The sequence below is a fragment of the Colias eurytheme genome, chromosome 17 (genome assembly GCF_061535395.1).
Source record: "Colias eurytheme isolate Ceu_HAF_F1 chromosome 17, ilColEury1 Martin Lab GWU primary, whole genome shotgun sequence".
In the NCBI taxonomy this organism is placed as follows: domain Eukaryota; kingdom Metazoa; phylum Arthropoda; class Insecta; order Lepidoptera; family Pieridae; genus Colias; species Colias eurytheme.
Genome location: NC_142996.1, coordinates 6,195,476 through 6,219,451, shown reverse-complemented (window position 1 = coordinate 6,219,451; position 23,976 = coordinate 6,195,476). Strand labels below are relative to the sequence as shown.

Sequence of the window (23,976 nt, the reverse complement as noted above, 5' to 3'; positions counted from 1 at the left end):
TTTAGTGGTGACTTAAAGAGGTTTTTGGAACTCTTAACTTATCTTAATTCGTTATTTACTTACTTTTGATTAGGATTTGAAACAAGGCTAGATGTGATTAAGACATTTAAACGCTTTAGAAGAACATGTTTAAAAAGGGATTAATTTTAAAGGATATTGAAATATCTTCAATCAGCTTTTAAACAAGATTACTTTCTTCATGAGCTATAATCTTTCTTCACAAAAAAATCTATTTAATTAAAACGCCTTTTTATTCCACAAAATTAACTATAATAACAGGCTAAAAAGTAAAAAAATTAAGCAATAACTACAAACCAAAAAAGATGGCTATCACAATTGTATCAAACTTATAAACCAGTTCCACAAATTTAACGATTTCCATCAACTACATACCTTTATTTGTCTTGCCTTTCATCACACCGTATGCCTTATACGCTTTCTTATCCCGATAGCTTAAATTACGATAATTGGCTTAAACCTTAAATATTTCAAAGGATTTAAACAGTGGCGATAAGCGTGTCGATAATAGCTTTAACCTTTATGTATTGAAAGACGAATAATGTTAATGTTTTGATAAAGACGTATTTATCTACGCTATGTGAGTTTAATCCGAATATATAAAATGTAAGTGAACTTTGGGAGACTTATGTATTTGAACTTTGAGTTCGGCAATGATAATAAGTCTAATTAAAGTTGCTTTTGAAATTAACTTTTTTCCTTTTATATTTACGAAATTGTGTTCCAGACAGCATTTATAATAAATACTAAACGCCGAAAAAATTCCATACTTCACATGTTCTTAGATTAGCTATATGCCATACATCATATATTGGTTTCGGGAATAAATAGGTATTTAGACTATATTTCAAATAAATTTCAAGTTTTTTTCTAATGAATCACATTCCAATATGAAAATTCATCGACAGTGGTTTTTAATATTCACTTTGTTTATTAATTACCTAGAACATCTGTCATCTAGTACCTTTAGTATTGTTCTTACCGTATTGCATTAACGATAAAATCCCACATTGTACTGCAATTAATTATTCTCAAGGCGACAAGTCACATCAATAATGCGGCATTATGTCGAATTCAAAATAAATATTTCTTATTCCTCGATGATTTAAATCATTTATACACGCCCCTTGTTATAATAAGCACCGCTACTGGTGTCGCAGTCTATAAAAAAACCTGTCATTTACAAAATTACTAGCTACGCGGTTAAAATGCCACACGTCGTAAATTAATCAGAATGTGTGCCCTTCGAGTTTCTCTGATTGCTGTCCTTTTCATGTACGTACCAGTAATTAACGCTGAAGATAAATTTCATACTTTGTTTTTTTATTAAACTTAGTTCTCTTGTAAGTGGTTAATGGGAGTAGAGAATTAATCAATTATTGACAAAAAAGTTCACGATTAAAAATCTTTAAATGATTACTCAACAACACCACTCGCGAACTTTAAATACTATCGCCAGCATTTTAAAATTGTTTATAAAAATGCGTATTTAAAGTATGCGGGCGTGACTTAAATAGTTCGCAGTGCAATTGACTAAATTGCACAATTACCTGTAACGCTGTCAAAAGTTTGTACCTAAACTGTCAATCAAACATTCAACGCAAGTCCTTTTGAAAAATTATTACCGAATTTTAATGGTTTTTTCCTTAATTTTTGTCTTAAATTAAATTACACACTTTTATGAAACATCCCTTTAATGGCCCGCGTGTCTTCACCGTTAAGGATTCGCACGAATCTACAAAAACTTGCATAACATTTTGACCAGAACTGGTTTTATAAAGTTATGTACAAGTTACAACGCTTCTGTAAACAGTAAAAGTATAAAGTAATTAAATAAATAAAAGCTGGCGGATATAACAAACAATAAAAAGAATACAAAAGTGCAGAAGCTCAAAATTTTTTGTAAGACGAAAGAGTGAAGAGAGATACTCACTCAGTTGTATCAGAAATTTTTGAGGCTGAATAAATCACGAGTTATGAATCAAATGATGACTATATTACATGTACTTCCTACTTTCAAACTTTAAGTCTAGAATTGTGATAATAAACAGGAAGTAATTTCTATTAAGCTTCTTGTGAGCTTCTAGTATCCAAACAAAAAACGATATGACATTTCATTTTTAACAGCATTGACCGCTGGCCGTACTTATATTTTCTACATACTACTCGACCAAGCCAACTAGACGCTCGGGTGGAATGCGGCCTCCCCGCCCGCTTACCGCCTCAGGTACCGCGTTCGCCTTAGTACGGTTCGCAGCATCGACGCATTCGTACGTTTCGCATCGCTAGTTATTTCTGTACTTTTTATTATTAATCGTTAAAGCTTGTTGTTGACTGTTAAGTTTTTCGTTGTTATTTGTTTAAGTTTTTACTGTGTTGTTATTCATAGACAGCCCTCGAAATGGGGAAAAATAAGACTATTCATAGCGGAGAGCGAACAGTGATATTATTAATATTTTTTTTTTGCTATCTGTACCCGAGACATGGGCGGGTGACGTCACAGTTGAAAAGGGTCTAGTTGGCTTGGTCGAGTAGTATCTTTAAATCGGACATTGTAATTACTCCCCTAAATGTTGGTCACGCGTCACGCATCATTCAACTGTCATAATTATTGTTTTGACGTGTTGAGAGTGATCTGATTAACGAACTCCAGATTTATATCACCTTCAATGCTAGTACCGTCAGCAATGAGGCGTGGTCAATTTTCGTCTATTTATATCTTATCCATGCATCTATGTATTGGAAAAGATCGTAGATATTCAACCTAAGTAGCATAAACTTTAAAATCATTACCATAGTCAAAAAAGGATTCTTAATACAATAATATTGAAAGACGAGCTATTACAAAGTACATTATGGATAAATGATGTTGTTTTTTCTGTAGACGGTACCATACATTTTCAATGTGTCAAAACTGCCTTTGAACACGACGTTGCTCTGAAAGTATCGTGCTGAGAATTAACAAATCCTTTAGTACTTTCTCGAATTTATTTAAGCGATTAAAAGATCTTTTCAACGGATAACCTTGATCTGCACTTTTCAACTCATTGTCTGGCGTCTGCTAATGTTATAAGTTTATCCATCATTTATATTTGAATAACTGATTAAATTTCATTGGAATTTATTTCGATTGCACATTTCTTTACTCACGTTATGTGTTTTCATAATAATAGCAACCTTCATATGGATTTATAGAATCATCATAGAATTAAACCTTCTAATATCAGCTAAAAAACCTTAGTCAAGGCTGAGAAGTGAAACCTTAATCTAGATCTTTAATCTTAATCGCGTATCTTTTTAACAAGCTGCGTATCTATCTATCTAATACGGATAATATAAGATTTCTTTTGGTGATGTGATTCTAAATTATTTCTTATTGTTCAATTTGATGATTGCATTCACATTCAATCTAAACTTGTTTCTTTTTTGTTTATTGGCAGTTATAAAGGATAAGGATATTCACTCATATTATGATATACAATCTCCACTTCCAATCAATGCTATCGAGAAGACGAACGTATAAGTCATAAGGACAACACGCGATATGACGGTAATAGGAAATTATATGGAACCAGTCCATAAATTGGAAAGATACGTAGCACATGCCCATCTTGAGACCTCGGCGATCACATTTCAATTACATAGCTCGGTATTTTTATAAGCTTGGTCCTAAATTGGTTGACCTGAATTCTACTGGGTCTACAGGCCAACCTTAACGCGGCCTGTTCAATTATTAAATGACCGCATCACTACGGAAGTACCTTATTTGGCGCAAATAATCTATAACGATAGATTATAGACGATATAGATGTGACTATTTGGGTATTTGTTTTGGATGCTAAGCTATAATATTGTTTGATAATGATTTAGCGTCCGTAGTAGTATACACGTAGTAGGTACATGATTGACAAAAGTATGTCCTTTACATTTGAAGGAAAAGAATTTATTCGAAGTTTGACATTTAATTTCGTGGTAAAATTTCTCATGATTAATTAGTCAAAAGTAACTGAGGGTTTCGATTCTCAAAAGACAAAATTGTTTCCTACGTGTAGAGAGAATAAGTAAAATCTTATCAGCATGTTTCTGGAGTCTCATAACACGACATAAATCAAGTTGTTTGACCGTCTATCGTTTAATTATAATATAACAAGTAAAATTGTAATGCTACCGGTTTGACAATATACCTGCAACATTGAATATGTTGCATCTGTACTGTGACATAAACGTAGACTATAAAACTCCTACACATAACATAGTTAAAACTGTACAACATTATAAAACAAAGCTGCTTTCATATTATCCATTGCAATTAAAAGCACATTCGATTCATCCAATAGCCGCTGGCCAATAAAGATCAATTACTGTTAATTCTAAATAACGCAATTTCACGAAGCCTCATGTAACAGTCGCGACTACTCTTAAATAACATAATTGTGCATATGACAATGTTCAGTTGTGTTGAATTGAATCTAATTGAGAATCGTCTAAAAATAACCCGAGATGCGAGACGTTATAAATATATTGAACTTTTAAGCAACGGATAGACGACCGCGACGCTTGTATACGTGATAGCTGGTATTCTGATTTCTGTTGATTGATGCAGTTTAAATAAATTACCGAAAATTCATACAGAAAAACAAATATATATACATAAACCTAAGACATAAACGATGGACGCACAAGTCAAGAAATGTTTGTTGAAAAATGTTAACACTAACATATGAGATTGTGAATAATATTTATTGTTAAAACAATTTGAGGATATTTTAAATCAAGCCGAAGGCAAAATATTCCCAGTGATAGTTTTCATTTTTCATTTATAATGAAAACTATCACTTAAAAATTAACTGACCACAGAAACAAAAAAAATATAATTTATTTTCTTCTAACGGCTATTTCCCAACATACAAGAGAGAAAATTGCAAATTACCTGTTTTGTTAACAATATATTCATTGAAATAGGGTAATAAAACGATTTTATTAGCCTATAAAACATATGAAGTCATTCTAAATGTCACAAAGGAAACATTTGAGTTAGCAACAATTAATCTATGTTGCATAATTTCTGAAAGATAAAAGCAAATAATCTAAGATAACACTTTGTTTCAAAATATCGTACAAATCTTACAAATATTATAAATGCGAAAGTTTATGAGGATGGATGGATGGATGTTTGTTTCTCTCCGCCCGCGGCTTTGCCCGCGTTTTCAATGAAAACCTGTTCCTGAGGGATTTGCGGGATAAAAAGTAGCATATGCCTTATTCTGGGTCTTCAGCTACCTACATACCAAATTTCATTGTTATCAGTTAATTAGTTTTTACATGAAAGAATACCAAACATCCATCCATCCATCCACTGTCTCACATGTAATATTTTGTACGCATTGTATAATAGGTAGTAAGCGATTTCCAAGAACTATGCATGACCTATACAATATTAGTTTCATATAATGTTTTATGCTGCGTTTACTGGAGATAAATGGATTTTAATGATTTAACTCTCGTATAAAATGTCTTATTCGTGACTCAATTAAACTATTATTTACATATATATATATATATATATATATATATATATATATATATCATTATGAACGAATACTTAGGTACAACGCAAATACTAATTCTAGTTATAAATATTGTTTTGATATTGTTCGTTGACACTAATTTCTATAAATAAATATTTATTTCTCGTAGTATAAAAACAAATTTCTTATGTTTATCATATCTAAATAATTAGGTATATATCTTATTATAATTACTGAATTTTATTTTCATTTTTGTGTGAGGAAAGATTAATGCAATCAAGAAGAAAGGGTTCGATCCGATCGATATTTTTGTTCGAATTAGGAAAGTCTGCAGATTTTTATTTCGAAGGAAGCTGTATTGTTTAGCCTGAAAATAATATGAATCGTAAAGCAAATTATTATTATGATAAAATAATATCTATAAACAAATCAAAAAACAAGACGCGAATAAACATACTGATAAAATATAACTTAACCTCGACGTAACAATTGCCTGACCAGGGTGCGGCTGCATAAAAGTAAATATTGTTCAATAAATATATAAATAAAATTGACTTTGCTTAAATCGTGACTCGTATATACTATTTAAACATACATAATATATGATCATGAACCAGGTGGCATTTAGGTAATCAAACTACCTTTGTGTGCATATTAGTAGGTACCTACACATACAAGAACACGCCTACCGGAATCAATAACACAGGAACACCCACTACTATCGATAGTAAGGTTGACATTAACATATGCAAAGAGTATCTTAGAAAATGTCCTAGGCATGCATTAATTGATAAACGTATGTATCCGGTTTAACATTGGAAAAAACTACAAGTGGAGCGGGGTTATAATATGTAATTATTCTATCGCTGAGATGTTCCTTCATAACTCATATCTAACATCTTTATGTTGAGATTTGGTTTTTCAATTTTTGCATGGCATTTTTAGTACATGCGCGTTGTTTTTTGTTTCACCGATTTGTGATTTTATTTGTTTTAAATCATTTTTGCAAGTGCTTGTACATACTACAATCTTGAACTTCGCATATTGTTATGCTTATTACAGAAATTTCAAGTTAATACATGAAGAATAATTTAAATAAAAATATGACATACGACACAATTTAAACGAATAATAATAAAGTGTAATTTTTATGCAAAAACTGAAAATGAAAATAAATGACTCACAAACAATTTAATTTGTATACTCTTATAAATTACAAGAAAATTACATTTCAAAGGGATCAATAAGAAGTTTAATTAATGACGTTTATAAGATTTAAAAATGATTTTTTCTGAAGTTTGATTTATGGTACTTGATGGATTTTAATTTCGTGATAATGTACAGTACACTTTCACTGAGTTCATGAAAAATACTAAAACAGCCCATATTAAAGTTATATGTAATTTGAGAGAAGAAATAACATACATAATGTAGTACCTACGGCCTACCTAATAAAATAAAACATTTTTGTAACAATACCCAAACTGTTATTTTACTCTGATAAAAACCATTGAGATAATATTACTACGTATTGAGGAGACACCACGAACAAAATCTGTGCGCCATTTTTTTGCTCTAACTAAGTTTTAAAAATTATTATCTAGTTAGGTACTTAACGATGAAAGTTATTCCTTTGCACTTTTCCGTATTATTTGTATTATTTGTGCAATATCGTAACACACACAAAGGCATGTTTGATGCGTTTCACTTTAAAACCATTAAAAAATACCGCTCAACATACGTCACATGACGTATGTTGAGTGGAACATAAGTGATGTAGGCGGTGTCGTCTCCATATTAATATTATCTCAATGATAAAAACACACATTTTCCCCATAACAATAAGATATAATCTATTTGTATAGAATAGTTTTTTCATGAAATAAGTGAACCATGTTTGGGTATACCGTTCTGTTCCGGAATCCTTGGAGCGTTTATTTCGTTTCGCTTATGAAAACGTGGTTCATTTACTTTGGCCTTTTGCCTTGATTTTGGCCAAGTCTTTTCTTTGCCAAATCCATTTGTTTGTACAGTTGAAGGAATGTCTGCTGCTGTAACTTCCCTAATATAAGTTCAAGACGTTAATATCAAATCTGACTATTTCCCGCCATTTTACGTTGACCACAGATAATAAAATACCACAGATATTATAAGACTATAGATAATACTGAACTAGCGACGTGGACAGAACTGTGATTGACACATGATTGACATAACTTTTTCCCGTGGAGATTAAAATCTAGATAAAGAGAAAAAGAGACAAACATATGAAATTAGTTTCTCTTCGCATTTCCTAATCATCGAGTAAAAAGACCCCAATAATAGATACAGACTGCGATCACTTATTATTTTTATTAACATGTACTGATAAGCATGTACATAGATAACTAACCAACGCAATTTTGTCTACTCTGAAAAGGAAAATTGTTTCTGTTTATGACATATTTTCGATGAAGTTCCTCTCCTATTGGTCGTGATGTGGTTATATTAATCCTATACTTTGTCACCGTTAATGAAAATCCAACATATAAATAATTTTGGACTTTGGATAGTCCACATAAATAATTTTTAAATTCGAACCAGTTTTAGACATGAGCATATTGAATCAAATAAACAATCTCTTTCGCATAGATATTCAAACAATTTCTGATTTTCATACTCTCAGAAGGGAACACTAGTTTTCTCATACATCATTTACATCAAGCAAATTTCTAATTTCCTAATTTCTCGTAGAATAACAATTTTTTCTACTTGAGATGAGATCTCCTCCACCATTGCTATTGAATAAATCTATTTCATTAAATTGTGTGCTGTTGTCCAAAATATGAAATTTTTCTAACACAAAATGAACTTGCAGAGAAGAACGCAAATAATGCAAAAATAATGTTGCATATTTCTTTGAAAAACCCTTACCTCGAAAAACATTATATTTATTAGGCCTTAAAAAATATACATAAAGTAGGTATATAATATGTACTTATATTCAAATGACCAATACTCATGCGTATAAATAAAATCTTATCAATGAAGATTTATTTTGGAATTCTAATGTCAGTATGCTTTTAAGGTGATTGCAACGATCTGTTCCCAGCCAATATCCCGCTAGATGGCGCTGAATTCTACATTTCTAGTTTATTTGAGTTTTTGCGTAATTGGAATAGTCATCAAACCTAGGAATAGTCATGGCGGTTACTGAATATTATATTTTATTGAAATATGTTATATCATTGCCTTAAAATCCACCCAATTCGGTAAAATTATGCGTTTTAACATCTGTCATTGCATACAGGGTCGTTTACACACACAGACGTATACAAAAATGATAAAGATTTAACTCTAGATGGCGTGAATGTAAAGCGCGTCACACACGGTGAAGATACTACCTATAATATTTTATCTAATCTAGTAATATTTTATATTACAGTATCTTAAGGTATCCGGTATCAGCGTTCTGACCATCATTTTTCTTTTTTCGCTGTAGAACCGCCATCCTGTTACAAATGACCCACAAAGGAGAATGACCACGGGTGGTATCGGTAAAATTTTAGTTGTGCCACGTATTCGTTATATTGTTAATTCCTATTTGTATTTATAATGATCATATGTATCAATATTAAGTCTTAATTAAACCGGATAAATTGAAATAATAGTAAAAGTAAAAGTTTTTCTTTTGAAACATGTATGACTACGTATGGAATCGGTAAAATACTAGTTGTGTCACGTGTTCGTGATATTGTTAATTCCTATTTGTATTTATAATGATCATATTTATCACTATTAAGTTGTAATTATACCGAATAAATAGAAATAAAAGTAAAAGTTTTGTTTTGACACATACCTATATCTATCTCTCTTGCAAACGTCATATGTCATAGTTTCTATTTGAAATGTCAAATGAATGTGTTCGACGCATTGTTCGATGTTATTTTGAAATATGATATTATGCTGAATTTGAAGTAGCAAATATGATATTATGCTGATCCAAGCATTTTCACTCAAAACTAATATCACTAATGATTTGTAAAAGTAAATTATTTCAAAATACATTTCATAACCAACAAGTAAGAATAATTATTCATACAACAACAAATCAAAAACACTATTTACTATGGAAAAAAAACCAGGAAGGTGAAAAACATATTTACGATTTCGATGCACTCGACTTTTAGTAAAATAATAGGTAAAAATATTATTATGGTTTTGATCACAGACATATCTGTGGTTTTGATTTTAGCTACTAGTATCAGAAAGCTGCGTGTTCAATGCACGTCGGGGTCCCACAACTGTGGAGGAAGGAAGGTAGAATACCTCCATCGAATAAGTGAAGTTTCTCGACATACTCGATTTGCCGGCCGGCCTCAATGAAGATTGTCCGAAAGTTGTATATGTGCTCTGTAACGAAAAAATTTCGCTAGCGCGATTCAGAGTGAGGTGTCGTACAATATACCTAATGAAGTTTTTCATCTTTTTATTTTACTGCAAATACAAAATAAAAATTAAACAATGGTAATGTAAATTCTAAACAAACTACTACCAAAATACAATTAGAACAAAAATCATTTGACTTGTTTATTTCACCCAGAGGCCAGAGGCGGCTCGTGACAAAATTGTATCTAGGTGTTCACTTGAAATAAAACAACGAAAATACAATAGCGTTCGGGATGATTTATTGCAAAAAAATGAGCACCACATTTTATAAATGTCTATAACACTAAAAATTACAAAGTACAGGCTATTTCAAAACGAATTCAATGACTAGGTATCAATAATTAGTAAATCACCGAATTTGCATTCGCGAGCGTAGGTATCCATAGTGTTTGTTGTGTAAACATGTATGTATTTGAGTAGTTAGTAGCATATTATATTCTGAATTTCTGATCCATGCCTATTCACTCAAAACTAATAACACTAATGATTTGTAACAGTAAATTATTTCAATAGGTAGGTATTTGAACATTTCCCAACAAGACGTAAGAATAATTATTCGTAGGTATACAAGATACAATAACAAATCTAATACACTATTTATTATTTTATTATTTACTAGCGGTCCGCCCCGGCTTCGCCCGTGGTACATGTTTACGTTTTCTCTCCATAAGAAGTAATAGCTAGAGAGCTAGCGCAAAGCTACCTGTATGTATTTGACCAGACCTGGATTTTTGTGTGTTGATTCCCCTATACCTACTATACATGAGATGAGGAGTCACTAAGCCCAGAGTGGTGGACGGGGCGCGCGCTTAGGTAAGACAGGTGGAAATTTTTGGCGAACTTTGAAACCATTTGACCACGTCTGCCATTTTGATATTTGAAAATAGATTATTATTACTATCGGAATGTTGTAAAAAAATGTAATGTTCATTCATCATCACTATCGTATGGCGTTGTGTGACTCGTCTTCATAATCCATTGAATCGGATTCTGTAAAAGTAAAACGTAAATTATATAATAAAAGAAATGAGTCATTATAAACTTACCTAGTAAGGCAATGCCTTTGATGTCGCACGATGCCGCCGCGCCGCCAGTGTAGGTACTTCTGCTGCTACATGAAAATATGCTAGGGTTGCAACAAATGGGAAATAAAACAATTGTGATTATTACTATTATGATGTAATCATTTATTCATATTATGTACATTCAAAACAATTGCTATTATTAAATCTGATGTAATTATTTTTTCATAAATATATAATTATTATTAATTACATAATATATTGCACTGTGAAATATTTACGTATCACTTTATTTTTGATGTTCTTAATTGTCTTTTATAAAATTTAAGTGACGCATTCGCATTGAGACAACATATACATAGCTTTGATTTCAATTCTACAGATACAAAATATACAATCTATCTAAAATGATACAACGGATGTTTCCTGCGTTTTCTCGTCAAAATACCGAAACAACGTAATTATTGTATAGTAGTTGGGCGTGAAAGTAAAAAAACAAATGAAAAGTGTTTTCCATATGATTATTTATTAAATTTACGCGATTAAGAATAATTTCAACGATACAATTTAGTAACCGAGAATTCAGAGGATTAAAGAAAATACCTGCCTGATCATTTTATCAAACTCTAAAAGAATTATGGTTATTTCGCATCACTCGGTTTATTAGTTTGGTAATAATTATTAAAGGTAGTTACAACCCTAGCCATTGAGTCGAACGGTAGGCAACACAATATCGACTTTGTGCGGGTACATATGGTACATATTTTCTTCTTGCTGTGAAGCGTAATTATTATTATTAAGATTTTTTAGGCTATTTTGAATCAGCTGTTCTAATTTAATTCTAGAAATTTATTAAAACGTGATTTTTTTAAAAGTATATTATGAGTTTATAAATACCTCAACCAATAGTTATTGTGTCCTATCCTCATTTCTTTATATCTTGGTAGGTAGTTAACTAAAGTGTTAAATTTACATAACCTCAACAACAACATTTACACTGCCACTGCACTAAAACTAAACTAACTAGCTCTCTAGCTATAAGAACCATCCTCGTACTTCAAGGAATATAATAAAAAAAGAATGATCGAAATCGGTTCAGCCGTTCTCGAGTTATGCGCTTACCAACACATTTTGCGATTCATTTTTATATATAAGATAAGATTATGTGAAAATAACCAGGAAGGTGAAAAACATATTTACGAAAACATAGTAACATAATATGGCTGTCGCTACAATAATTATATTTCAATTTTATCTTTTTATACCTAGTAGAACTGGCCGACGAATAAAAAAAATCGTATTAGAATAAATACAATAAATTACGGAACAAAAAAAGGATTGTAACTGAATTAGGTATGTTTGTTTCTGGGCGCCCGGCGCACCGTTTTCGACGACGCGACGCGCGACGTAAGCGTATAGGTATAGGTACCTACTTTGCTAAAACAAACTAATAAAATTGTGTGTCTGTCTGAAAATTCGGAAAAGCATATTTTGCAAGTTTGTAATTACTTTGATAGTTTACCGATTTATAATAATTGTAATTGTAATTGTATAATATATAATTTGCAATGTGGTGAAATTTCATAAAAATCACGGGCCAATTTTTTGTTTTGAATCCCACCGAAAATATAATTGCGTTATTAGAATAATTAATTACTATACCTACCCACGATCAATTATTACAATATAGTCTCAAATGCATACTAGAGAAATATTGCAATTTGATTCAATTAAAATGCATAGCATACAAAAATAAATTCACAACCAAGAAATTCCGCGCGCAAATCATAGCGCGTGTCAATGAAATCAAGAATGTTTTATATCAAGCCGACGCGGACGACGACGCGACGCCGAACAAAAGTACCTACGACGGACGACCACGCTTCGAGTTGCCAAACAACATGACCATGAGTAATAAATTGTTTACAAAAAAAACAAGTTTTCCATTTTTCTGTATGAGTAGACAGAACTTCAAAACGCCACCTGCTACGGTTTATATTATGAACGATTGTTATAAAAATAAAAGTTATATTTGTTGGTGTATACTATTTTATTGATCAATAATTTTGGAATTTAAAATTGTCAACATTGATTACAATAAAACGCAGTTTTATTTTATTACACTATTGTTTTTTTTATCAAAACATGTATTTGAAGTACCATATAATATTATGCTGATCCAAGCATTTTCACTCAAAACTTATATCACTAATGATTTGTAAAAGTAAATTATTTCAATATACATTTCATAACCAACATGTAAGAATAATTATTATTATTCCTACCTACAACAACAAACCTAAAACACTATTTACTATGGGAAAATAACCAGGAAGGTGAAAAACATATTATTATTTACGATTTCGACGCACTCGACTTTTAGTAAAATATAGTAGGTAAACATAATATTATGGTTTTGATTTTTGCTACTAGTATAAGAAAACTGCGTGTTCAAACTACTTGTTTGTCTGTCTGAAAATTCGGAAGTACTTTGGTAGTTTACCGATTTATAATAATATTGTATATATCGTTGTTTAAAAAATATTCAAACACAATAAAATATGATATACTGATTTATCACTGGTTTCAGTGATGAACTGATGAGTCAATTATAGCCACTATACTTTCGTCATACGTGTGTATGATTGATGTGATTTGCAACGTGGTGATATTTCAGAAAAATCACGGGTCAAATTAGTGTCCCACCGAAAATATAACTGCGTTATAAGAATAACTATACCTACGATAAATTATACATAATACAATATAGTCTCAAATGCATACTAGTGAAATATTTTATTTGAATCAATAAAATAAAAAAAAAAATAAAAAATAATAATAATACAAAAATAAATTCACAACACAAGAAAATCCGCGCGCAAATCATAGCGCGTGACAATGAAATCAAGAACTTTCGAGCCGACGCGGACGACGAAGGAGCCTAACAAAAGTACCTACAATAGTATATTATTATTAGTCTGTGCTACAATCATAGGCGGCTCGTGACAAAATTGTATGGCCGTGTTCACTTGAAATAAAACAACGAAAATAGGTACCTACAATAGCGTTAGCAGTACAAAAAAAATGAGCACCACATTATAAATGTCTATTTATACACTAAAAATTATAGAGTATTTCAAAACGAATTCAATTATTATTTAGCAATAATTAGAAAATCCCCGAATTTGCATTCGTGATCGTATTCATAGTGTTTGTCTACACTAATATTATAAAGAGGAAAACTTTGTTTGTTTGTTTGATTGTAATGAATAGGCTCATAAACTAGGTACTGGACATTTTACCAATGTTTGCAAGTTTGTGATTACTTTGATAGTTTACCGATTTATAATAATTGTATACTTATATCATTGTTTAAAAATATTCAAACACAATATGATATAGGTACTGATTTATCACTGGTTTCAGTGATGAACTGATGAGTCAATGTTAGCCACAATACTAATCACTTTCGTCATACATGTGTATGAACTATGATTGATGTGATTTGCAATGTGGTGAAATTTCATAAAAATCACGGGCCAATTTTTTGTTTTGAATCCCACCGAAAATACATATATTACTAATTGCGTTATTAGAATAATTAATTACTATACCCACGATCAATTATTACAATTTACAATATAGTCTCAAATGCATACTAGAGAAACATTGCAATTTGAATCAAAAATAAATTCACAACACAAGAAATTCCGCGCGCAAATCATAGCGCGTGTCAATGAAATCAAGAATGTAATTTTATATCAAGCCGACGAGCGACGACGCCGAACTAAAGTACCTACAGTACCATTTACCTTCAGTGTACAATACAGTTTACAGACCTACGACGGACGAACAATAATGAGTAATAAATAAAAAAAAACATAGTTTCTAAGGTCATTAGTTTTATTTTATTTTATTGTTATTTTCTTTGAACGATTGGAAATGAAATTACTCAATTTTTACACAGAACTTTGATTTATTAGAATTATGCTCATTATGCATAAGATAACGAACGCGAATGCACGACATCTAGCGCGTCAATGTCTAAACATCGCCTTTCGTTTAGACATTGACGCGCTAGATCTGTAATAAGTATATAGTCTATGCGCTAGATGTCGTGCTTTATGTCGTGTTTCGCTTGGCAAAAGTCACGCACACTACTGTAGAAGTGTCAAATTTTTCCGGTATTTTACTGTTGTTTTTCTAAGTAAATATTGTAAATTATTGATTAAAAAGGTCGAACGCGCACACATTTCATTATAGAGAAGTGATAAAATGATTAGTTTTAAAGAAATAGTGTCTGTGTTAAGTGTTTAGAGGTAATCAAAAATGTATGGAGGGACGGTCGGAACATCAACCTTAAGATTATATCAATCGATAAGATTATAGATACACCAGGATCATGTGGTCAGTGTTGCGTATACATCAGGTGACAGAGATCTGTTCAACATAAACACTGTTTATCATTACTGCCGATAAGGGGACTATTTTATTATCTGCAATAAATCAGTTAGCCGTAACCATATGTTCACAGATCAATATTTATAGATTTATATCTATAATTATTCAAATCGAGGAGTCAATGATAGCGATTTATAATTAGCTATCACGAGTCGGTCCAATGTGATAACATAATTAAAAGCGAAATTATTTTAATCGTAAAAAACAATAATTGAACTGTCGGATACTTACAATTTTACTGATCCACTTTGATTAAACGGAATAGCGATCTATTTTCACAAACCTAAAGTATAACCAAATGACGAGAAAATAATAATTCGTGTGACGTTTACTACTAAATGTAACACGTTTTCATTCATAATTGTTTAGGGTGATAAATGAGACTGATAGTAAAGTGTGCATGTATTTGCAGGGCGTCGCCGAGGCACGCGGGGCTGACAGCGAAGAGGACGTTTCACTGTATCGACCGTCCGCGCTCGCGCCGCACGACTCGCACGCACTAGCCCACACACATCCTGCTGTTCCCGCTAAACGATCACGGACATTCGAGAACTCAGTGCTACACAGTGCAGTGTACGAACGTTAACTCTATAAACCAAGTGATAATCCTAGTGATTAAAGTGCAGTGCTCGGGAGCCGAGTGAATGCGCGTCTGCTTCGATACCCTCTGCTTTGGATCGTCACAGCGCACAGCTGGTGACGATGAGCCGAGGGCCGTAGTACACACAGGAGGAGGTGCGCTTACCGTGGCGCCCACAGTCAACGGCGATAGACGGGCCTTAGACGAAACGTATAGAGAGGAGTTAAATGGTATAATGGGGACGCCGAGCGCGATGAATTCAGACTCAGAGAATTGCGTCGCCAACGCGGCTATGTCCAACGACATGCAGCCCCTCATAGAGAGAATTAGAGAATTGGAAGCGTTGTTGAAACAGCGCGATCAAGAAATGTTGGAATTACGTTCGCAGCTAGACAAACTGCAGAGCGTGTTCCCATACCAGCAATATGCTAGAGCTTCAAGGGCACCGAGGAAACAGAGAGCTCAGGGTATTTCTGCTGAGCCACAAACAAGCTCATCACTACAGGATTTGGCGCACCAGACATTCCCGATTTATGACAAGAACGACGCGTAAGTACCTTTTATTTATCAATCTATTATTACGAGTAAACACTTGAATTGACAACATATTCCATTGCAATTTAGAAGGACAAATAAATCATACGATAACAACAAAACATTAGCTGTTGACACTAGTTTTCGCTGACTTATTTATTATAATATGTTGCGTTATTGACAAAAAGTAGGGCAAGTTATTTGTCATATCGGAGAGTTCGTGGAAACTGATCTCTTTCATTATATTATGTGGTTTTGTATGCCTATTTTAGTGCAGCAAAATGAAGTCTGACTAAGCAGTAAGGCAATCGGTAATGCACTTTGAATCCGATATTGACAAGAACTTAAGTGACCTGCGGTATATCATAATGCGATATTGAACAGAATAATTCCAATCGCGAAACCGTTTCGTATATGGACATTCAGCTAATGATCAGATAATTTAATTCTTGGAAATGCAAAATGATTTCTTAATGTCCGATTGTATCTTACCACGTGGTTGCATGACTGTGGTGGACTCATATGTCCAATGCCAAATAACTACTATTACTATAAATACTTAGATGTAATTAGCGTTATATTAAACGCGTGTAATATAAATTGTAAAAATGACATTCATTTTTCTTTAGATAAAATTAATAGCTAGCAACATAGTTGATTTGAAGCATTGAAAACTTATTACTATGAAAATTATAGTAACTACTTAGAAAATGATTTGTCATAAAACATGGCTGACTGTTTAAGTACATCAAAATACTTAGTAAACACCAATTTCGATGTAAAACGTACCTACTAGAGTGACCATAATTTCTTAAACAAATTTACGTTTTAGAGTAAATTTAATCTTCATTTTCTCTATTGATTGCCTTTTAGACATGAATATTCTAACGGCTTGAAATATACTTTTAAACATTCAATTTAATTTCTAGCTAATGTTAACTATTTTTGTGAATGAAGAATGTGTTTTATATAATTATTAAAAAAATAAACTTACCATTAGACATATAAAATTATAATAATGTTGTTGATAGTTGATAGGTACTCGTTATATTCATTGTATGGTATTTTTTACCGTGTAACGAATACCGTGACTGCCCAACATAACATTTGCTTGAACAATTTACACTTCTCTCCTTATGGTAAGCTTCATCTACAATAATCTTGCCAATTTCAAAATAAACACAAATCATACATTTGCTACATGATTCCTTAAAAAAAACATTATCATTATGTTATTCTACAAGTCAAAAGGTCACTGAACTTTGTCAGTAGATAATATGTCTATCTATACAGGGTGTCACACTATTGGTATACTAAGCGCGAAGGGACTTATAGGTTTGCATACACTGATCACGAAAAAAATACTTAAACAACAATATTACGTCAAAAATTTTTTGCTAAATTTTTCCTGAAAATCCATGTTTTCTTCTCTGGCTTCGCGCAGCCGGCATATAACGCTTCTCTAATGTGAGCATTTTGTCTATGAAAACATAATCTTAAACGATAGCCCACGTGCTGGTGGCAAAGTTGGGCGGGTTGCTTGTTAGGGGTGTACACATAGAGTTTTAAGATTTCATCTATTTAAAAAAAAATGCGTCTGGAATTTTTTAAGTATTTTTTACGTACTCAGCGTATGCAAAACTATAACCTCCTTTGAGCTTAGTATACCAACAGTGGGACACCCTGTATTTTAATTCTATGCATTTTTATATCGATGTATAGTACCGAACAAGGCCGATTTACCGTTACCTTAAGAGAAAATTGATATTTTATCGATTTTTTTTGTAATCTTATACTTTTGATGGGTTATAGAAATAACTACATCCATAAATATTACGGTATCAAATCGATAAAACAACGAATCTATCAATTCTATTTATATACTTATGAATAAACTTTATACGACATAAACCTTAGAATAAGAATTCCTTCATGCATTGTGAAATAAATAAATCGTAGATGTGGTATCAAACTAATTTTCTGTCTGACACACACCTTTAATATGAATAATTCATTATTTATATTCCATTACCAGTAGGAGGCGGTGCAAACACTTTTACATTGGTTTTGTCATAAAATCACACAGCACATTGCTTTCAAGGTATTTGTATTAAGTATCAATAAAACTGGCCATTTATTTACTAAATGGTAATAAAAATTATTTTACACAAATCAAAATACATAAATTATGTTACGTTCATATCAGCTTATGATATTAAAATTGTCGTAAAAACCACCGACAGAGAATTGAATTACCAAATTGTGTATGTAAAATAAAAGGCCTAGAAAACAAGAATAATTAAATACGAAGCCAATAAAGTTGTATATATGTAAAATAAACTCGAAATAAAGCCATTGATTAAACTTAACGCGGTGAAATTGTTCGCAGTAATTTCTTACAACGACCCTTTATAAATAACAAAAAGGGGCAATAATTTGCGTATTTCGTGTAAATTGGCTCATAAAGCAACTGCAAGGAATATAACAAGACATAAACCAACGCAGCCTTATGCAATACAGGTTGATTGGACTTATGATTCTTCATTATTATCATAATTCCCATTGTCTCAGGTCAATGCAATATGATTATCATCTAGTTATTTTCCTTCTGTATCAATCAGGTAACAGGTTCCTTGAAAGTGAGGTTCTTTTGATACAACAAAGCTAAAGTGACCTGAATGTAGTGAATTTCTTATCTAGTATCTACCGACTCGACGTTTTATAAAAAATATCTGACGTCACATATCTAGAACAGTCAATATCCTTCTGCTTTTAACACTGAAACTAGTTGCTGATAAAGGCAAACCGAATGGCATAAAAACCCGTCAGAATTATGTATAATGTTTGTATAATGCGCAAAGAATTATTTAGATAATTTTACGATACAGTAATTATGATGCAACGATAAAATATTTCAAGCGTTATCTTTTAATAAACAAGGTATTTAACGTGTTTGAAAAAGAAACTATTACGCTACTTTTAATCGCAATGATAATTCGACGCTAATAAAAGTATCTAAAAATATCTTTATTTGAGGCAATAAGGCAACGAGAAAGGAAAATAAAACATGTTATGACGACGATGAGGAAGCGTATAAAAGTGATTAAATGATTTGACAAGAGTTTGTGCGTTCATAATTGCTGTTTAATTTCACAAAAGATAAGTCAAATAAAAATCTTAAACCTGAATCATAATAAAAATTTGGCCAATTCTTTTGTTTTTAATTATAAAATATTGAAATGTAACGTACTGAAATCTACACTTCATAACATAGAAATAGAGTCTGAAGGAAAAATTATTGATTAAACTTCCTTCTTTTCCTTGACATCTTAATCATAACTGAACTCGTCTGTCTGTTTATTATCCTATTCGCAAATACTTACATTATACAACATACAAATTACAAACATTAATTTCTTATTAAATTACGTTTATAAACAAAAATCACCTTTTACGTATTTACTGGTAAACATTAATACGTACATCTGCACCAATGTTTTATGGTTGCACTGCAGTTTTTTAACATCATTACATCAAAACCAAAAGAATTTATTTTTATTTTTTACAATATCCCAATATACATAGGTAATACATCCTATATAAAGGTAAAGACCAATAGCCAGGTACTATTTATTTCCAATTCCTGTTCCTGTTAAAGAGGCTATTTCCGAATAGTAAAGCGACCACTTCCTCATAAATGTTTCATCTCGATCAACGAACATAAAAACAAGAATGCCATTACTACAAGTCATGTTATTTAATAAATACGACATGTGGTATTTTAATCAAGATAATGAAATTGTTTAAATTTCAATCGCTACTTGTGTATTTCTACTCATGTCCTTTAACAAGTCACAAGCAATTTGTCAATAACAAAATTAGTGCCAATTAAAATTCGCGACGCGATAGAACTTTTATCGTCGTCAATCCAAAAAAGAGTGATAATATCGTAAACGATGTCGTAAAGTTTAAAAGTACTTATTAGTATGCGGAGAGGCATCATGCGGGAAATCTAGTTTTGGTAATTATGCGTCCTTCATGCTAATACGAATTTAAACTAAACCAGAACTTTCGTAACCCTGGTGTGGTAAGAAATTTGATCTCATACGGGTAAATTGATATAGGTATTATAATACATTAAAGAAAATCGATTCATTTATAGTTAGTAACTGTTGTGTAGGTACATATTTCATTTGGCCTATCATTCAAGTTGTAATTTGTAATGCGTGAAGGATTGCAAATAACGTTAAAAAGATTAGAAATTTGTCGTGATACTCGAATTACGCTTAGAGGGTTATCATCATCATACTAAATACAATCCAAAGTTCCCATGGCAGCGTATTAGCATTTATTAGCAGTTCCAAATATTGTCAAAACTGCGTAATCCGAGACATTGAGGCAACCTTTCTGGTCGTCCTTATTCTAGGAGCGTACTGGATCTACTAAATGAACCTCGTTTTTTACGACATTTTTACTGCTCTCAATAACGTTCGTTAATTCTTTACACGATTTAAGACAAATGTTTTTTTCCTTAACGCTTTGATGTTGCCGCTCAATGATATTCTAGTCTTCAATTAAATGCCATTTATATAACAATAGCATAATGTCAACATTAATACGATAAGCTTAACTTGTCTTTTAATAAGATTCATGCTACAATTTGCCTTTTATAGATACCTGATTACATTACCCTAAATTTCCATAAAGGTTTTACAGTGTGAGTAATATGGAAAGGTGTTATGAGATTCATTTGATTAACATAAGTTAAAATTAAGTCAGTTTAGTGTAATGGGTATGAAGCCTGATTTGGTTCTTACGTTAAACGTTTCTACTTTTTTAATAGGTAGTGTTATAAAAAGCGCAATGACGTCTCCTAATGAATCACTTATCCACAAATATTTTTTTTAATACTATGGAACCAATTAAATAAGTCTCTCAATTCTTATCTTTAATTAACTAAAAACGAGCCGCTGAATATACTCGTATGTTGACTATACAGAATATGTGCCTGATTTTTTTTAATCTTAGAAAATTTCTTGAACTAGGTCCTATCTTTTCAACAACACTAAAAATAGCTTTGTGTAAAATTTTATCTTCATCGATACTCTGTTCACCATCTGTCGGTTACAAAAAAATATAAACATATATATACTTTTGCAGTATAAAAATTAACGATCTGAATGAATATGTATCTGCCAGTTTCTATTTAGGCTTTACGGTACTCTAATTATCATGTTCAACTAGTACATAAACATATAAGTGAGACCAATTAAACAGTTTCACACTGGAAATGTTTCTTATCCGAGTGCTTGCCTTCAAAGACAGAAATTATACATTTGCATAATTATCTACGTAGGTACCTATGTCTCGTGGTGTGGAAAGTGTAAGACAAGTTATTAGTTATCTTGTATTCATTAAAGAAAGGACGCAACAATTATTTTTAATTGTTCCGCGAAAGAAGGTTATCCTATAAGTGGGGCTTGGTGTAAATATGTTTAAATAGATTGCTATTTCGAGTTAAAACTCTACTCAAACGCATTTGGTTGAAATGAATTAAAGGCATATGTTGGTCTGAAACGATAGTGAACACAGTCTATAGAAAAGCGACAAAATATGAGTGTGTGTTGAGGCGAATAATTTAATGTTCCTTAAATAAATAAATATATCAATGTTATTAAATTCTTAAAACAGTCGTTCAATTTTTAAAGATACAAAGGTAGCTATTATAAAACCAAATACATTTGCCATAAGATAAACAAACGATTATCCTATCTATGAATTTATGTATCAATTTCAAAGCATTATACAAGAATTTTCCACATTGTTTGTTCCGATTTTTTATGGAAATTTACAAGGGCCTTGTTCACACATATCTCTAATGTAACGCCGTGAAAGTCTGAACGCGTTAAACAAATAAACTCATTGAAGAGGAAATTCAACATAACTACGTAGTTTTCGAAACCCAAAGAAGGCTATGAGAGAAATCTTGTTTTCCAAATTGCCTTTAGTATATTTATGTGCTATGTAACTACAACAATTTACAATACATAGTGCGGAGATATTTTAATGTGAAATTTATTGCATGTTCTTCAATTTAAGAGCTCTGGCATCTTTATATGTGCGCACGTGAAATATTGCGTTGTTTTGTTTTAAACAGAAGATGTGGTAGTCTTTGTTTAAAGGAGTCGTTGTTTGGGAAAATATTGTGAGAATGTTTGTAAATTAAGTGCTACTGCATTCTGTTAACGTTTAGATTGATAGTTGCAATTGCATATTGATTACTGTCGATTCAATAATGTTCGCTGTGGGAAAGAGCTTTTCATCTGGACAGAATAAAGTTTTACTCTTTTTAAAGGCTGTATTTATAAACATAGCCTTTGAATTCGACTATTTCCAGTCTGTATTGTTTTATTATTTTCTATTTGTCTGAAGAAGCCTGGATTGGGAACTATGACCAAATACAGCAACAGGCTATTTTGTTCACGATACTTTTTTATGTTCCTTGTCTTTTTTATACGTTTTCGTTCAGTAACGTTCCAATTTTTTAACATTAAGTATGTAGTGAAAAGTTAAAAATAATGAGTTCGCTGAATGTTAATGGAAATAAAGTTTTTGTTTCGATGGCCTCACGTTTGAAGTAATATCTGTTTTTAAATGTATGTCAAGTGATACAAGAGTGCTATCCGAGAAGTCATTTTATTGTTCAAGTAATAAAAGGCCATCTGGCACATACATGATTGTTTTAGATTTCTAGATTATTTTTATTAATCCTTTTTTTTCATATACTTTTATGAAAAGAAATACAAGTCTGATATGAAAACAAAATTTTAATAAGAAGAGAACGCGTTATCTTAGGTTTAAGTGAAATTATTCTAATTAAATATGATTTATCTTAACCAGCTAGTCATTGTTCAAAAATGCTTTTCTGTAATCACAAAAAAGGGAATGTCAACAATGCCGCGGTAACAACTAAAACCTTGATTCTTTACTCTTTATTTAGTATTCTCGGCTTGTAATTTTCGCAAGAATTGTTCACAGTTATTCAGTTAAATATCTTACCGACCTTTTATTATGTTCTTACGGTGTATTTTAATTATTGATTTTGATAGTGTTTTTCTTGTACTTAATTAATGATCAGTTAGGTGTAAAATTTACGAGTCGTACGTGACCAGAAGACTTATATTTCATCCATAATGAAGACTGGTTGAAATAATTTTGCCAAAAAACAAGGTTCGTTACAATTTATGTGTGTAGATGAAAAGATAATGATTGGTAAGTCGAAGCCAGATTTAAATACAAAGCAACATTTAATGAGTATTGACTTTAATATATTTATTGACATATTTATTTATATAAAACCAAATATTATACCTACTCTTTACGGTTTTATTTTTGGACTTAAATT

The 23,976-nt window shown here is 31.6% G+C and overlaps 1 protein-coding gene across 1 annotated transcript in view; it reads left to right on the top strand.

Moving 5' to 3' along the window:
• Positions 1–23,976, top strand: part of for (cGMP-dependent protein kinase for) — a 126,825-nt gene that overhangs the window by 34,393 nt on the left and 68,456 nt on the right. Inside the window, exon 2 of the mRNA XM_090111833.1 lies at positions 15,870–16,586. Within this exon, the coding sequence (XP_089967959.1) occupies positions 16,102–16,586 (485 nt within the window). The 5' untranslated portion in view covers positions 15,870–16,101. The remainder of the gene's footprint in view (positions 1–15,869; positions 16,587–23,976) is intronic.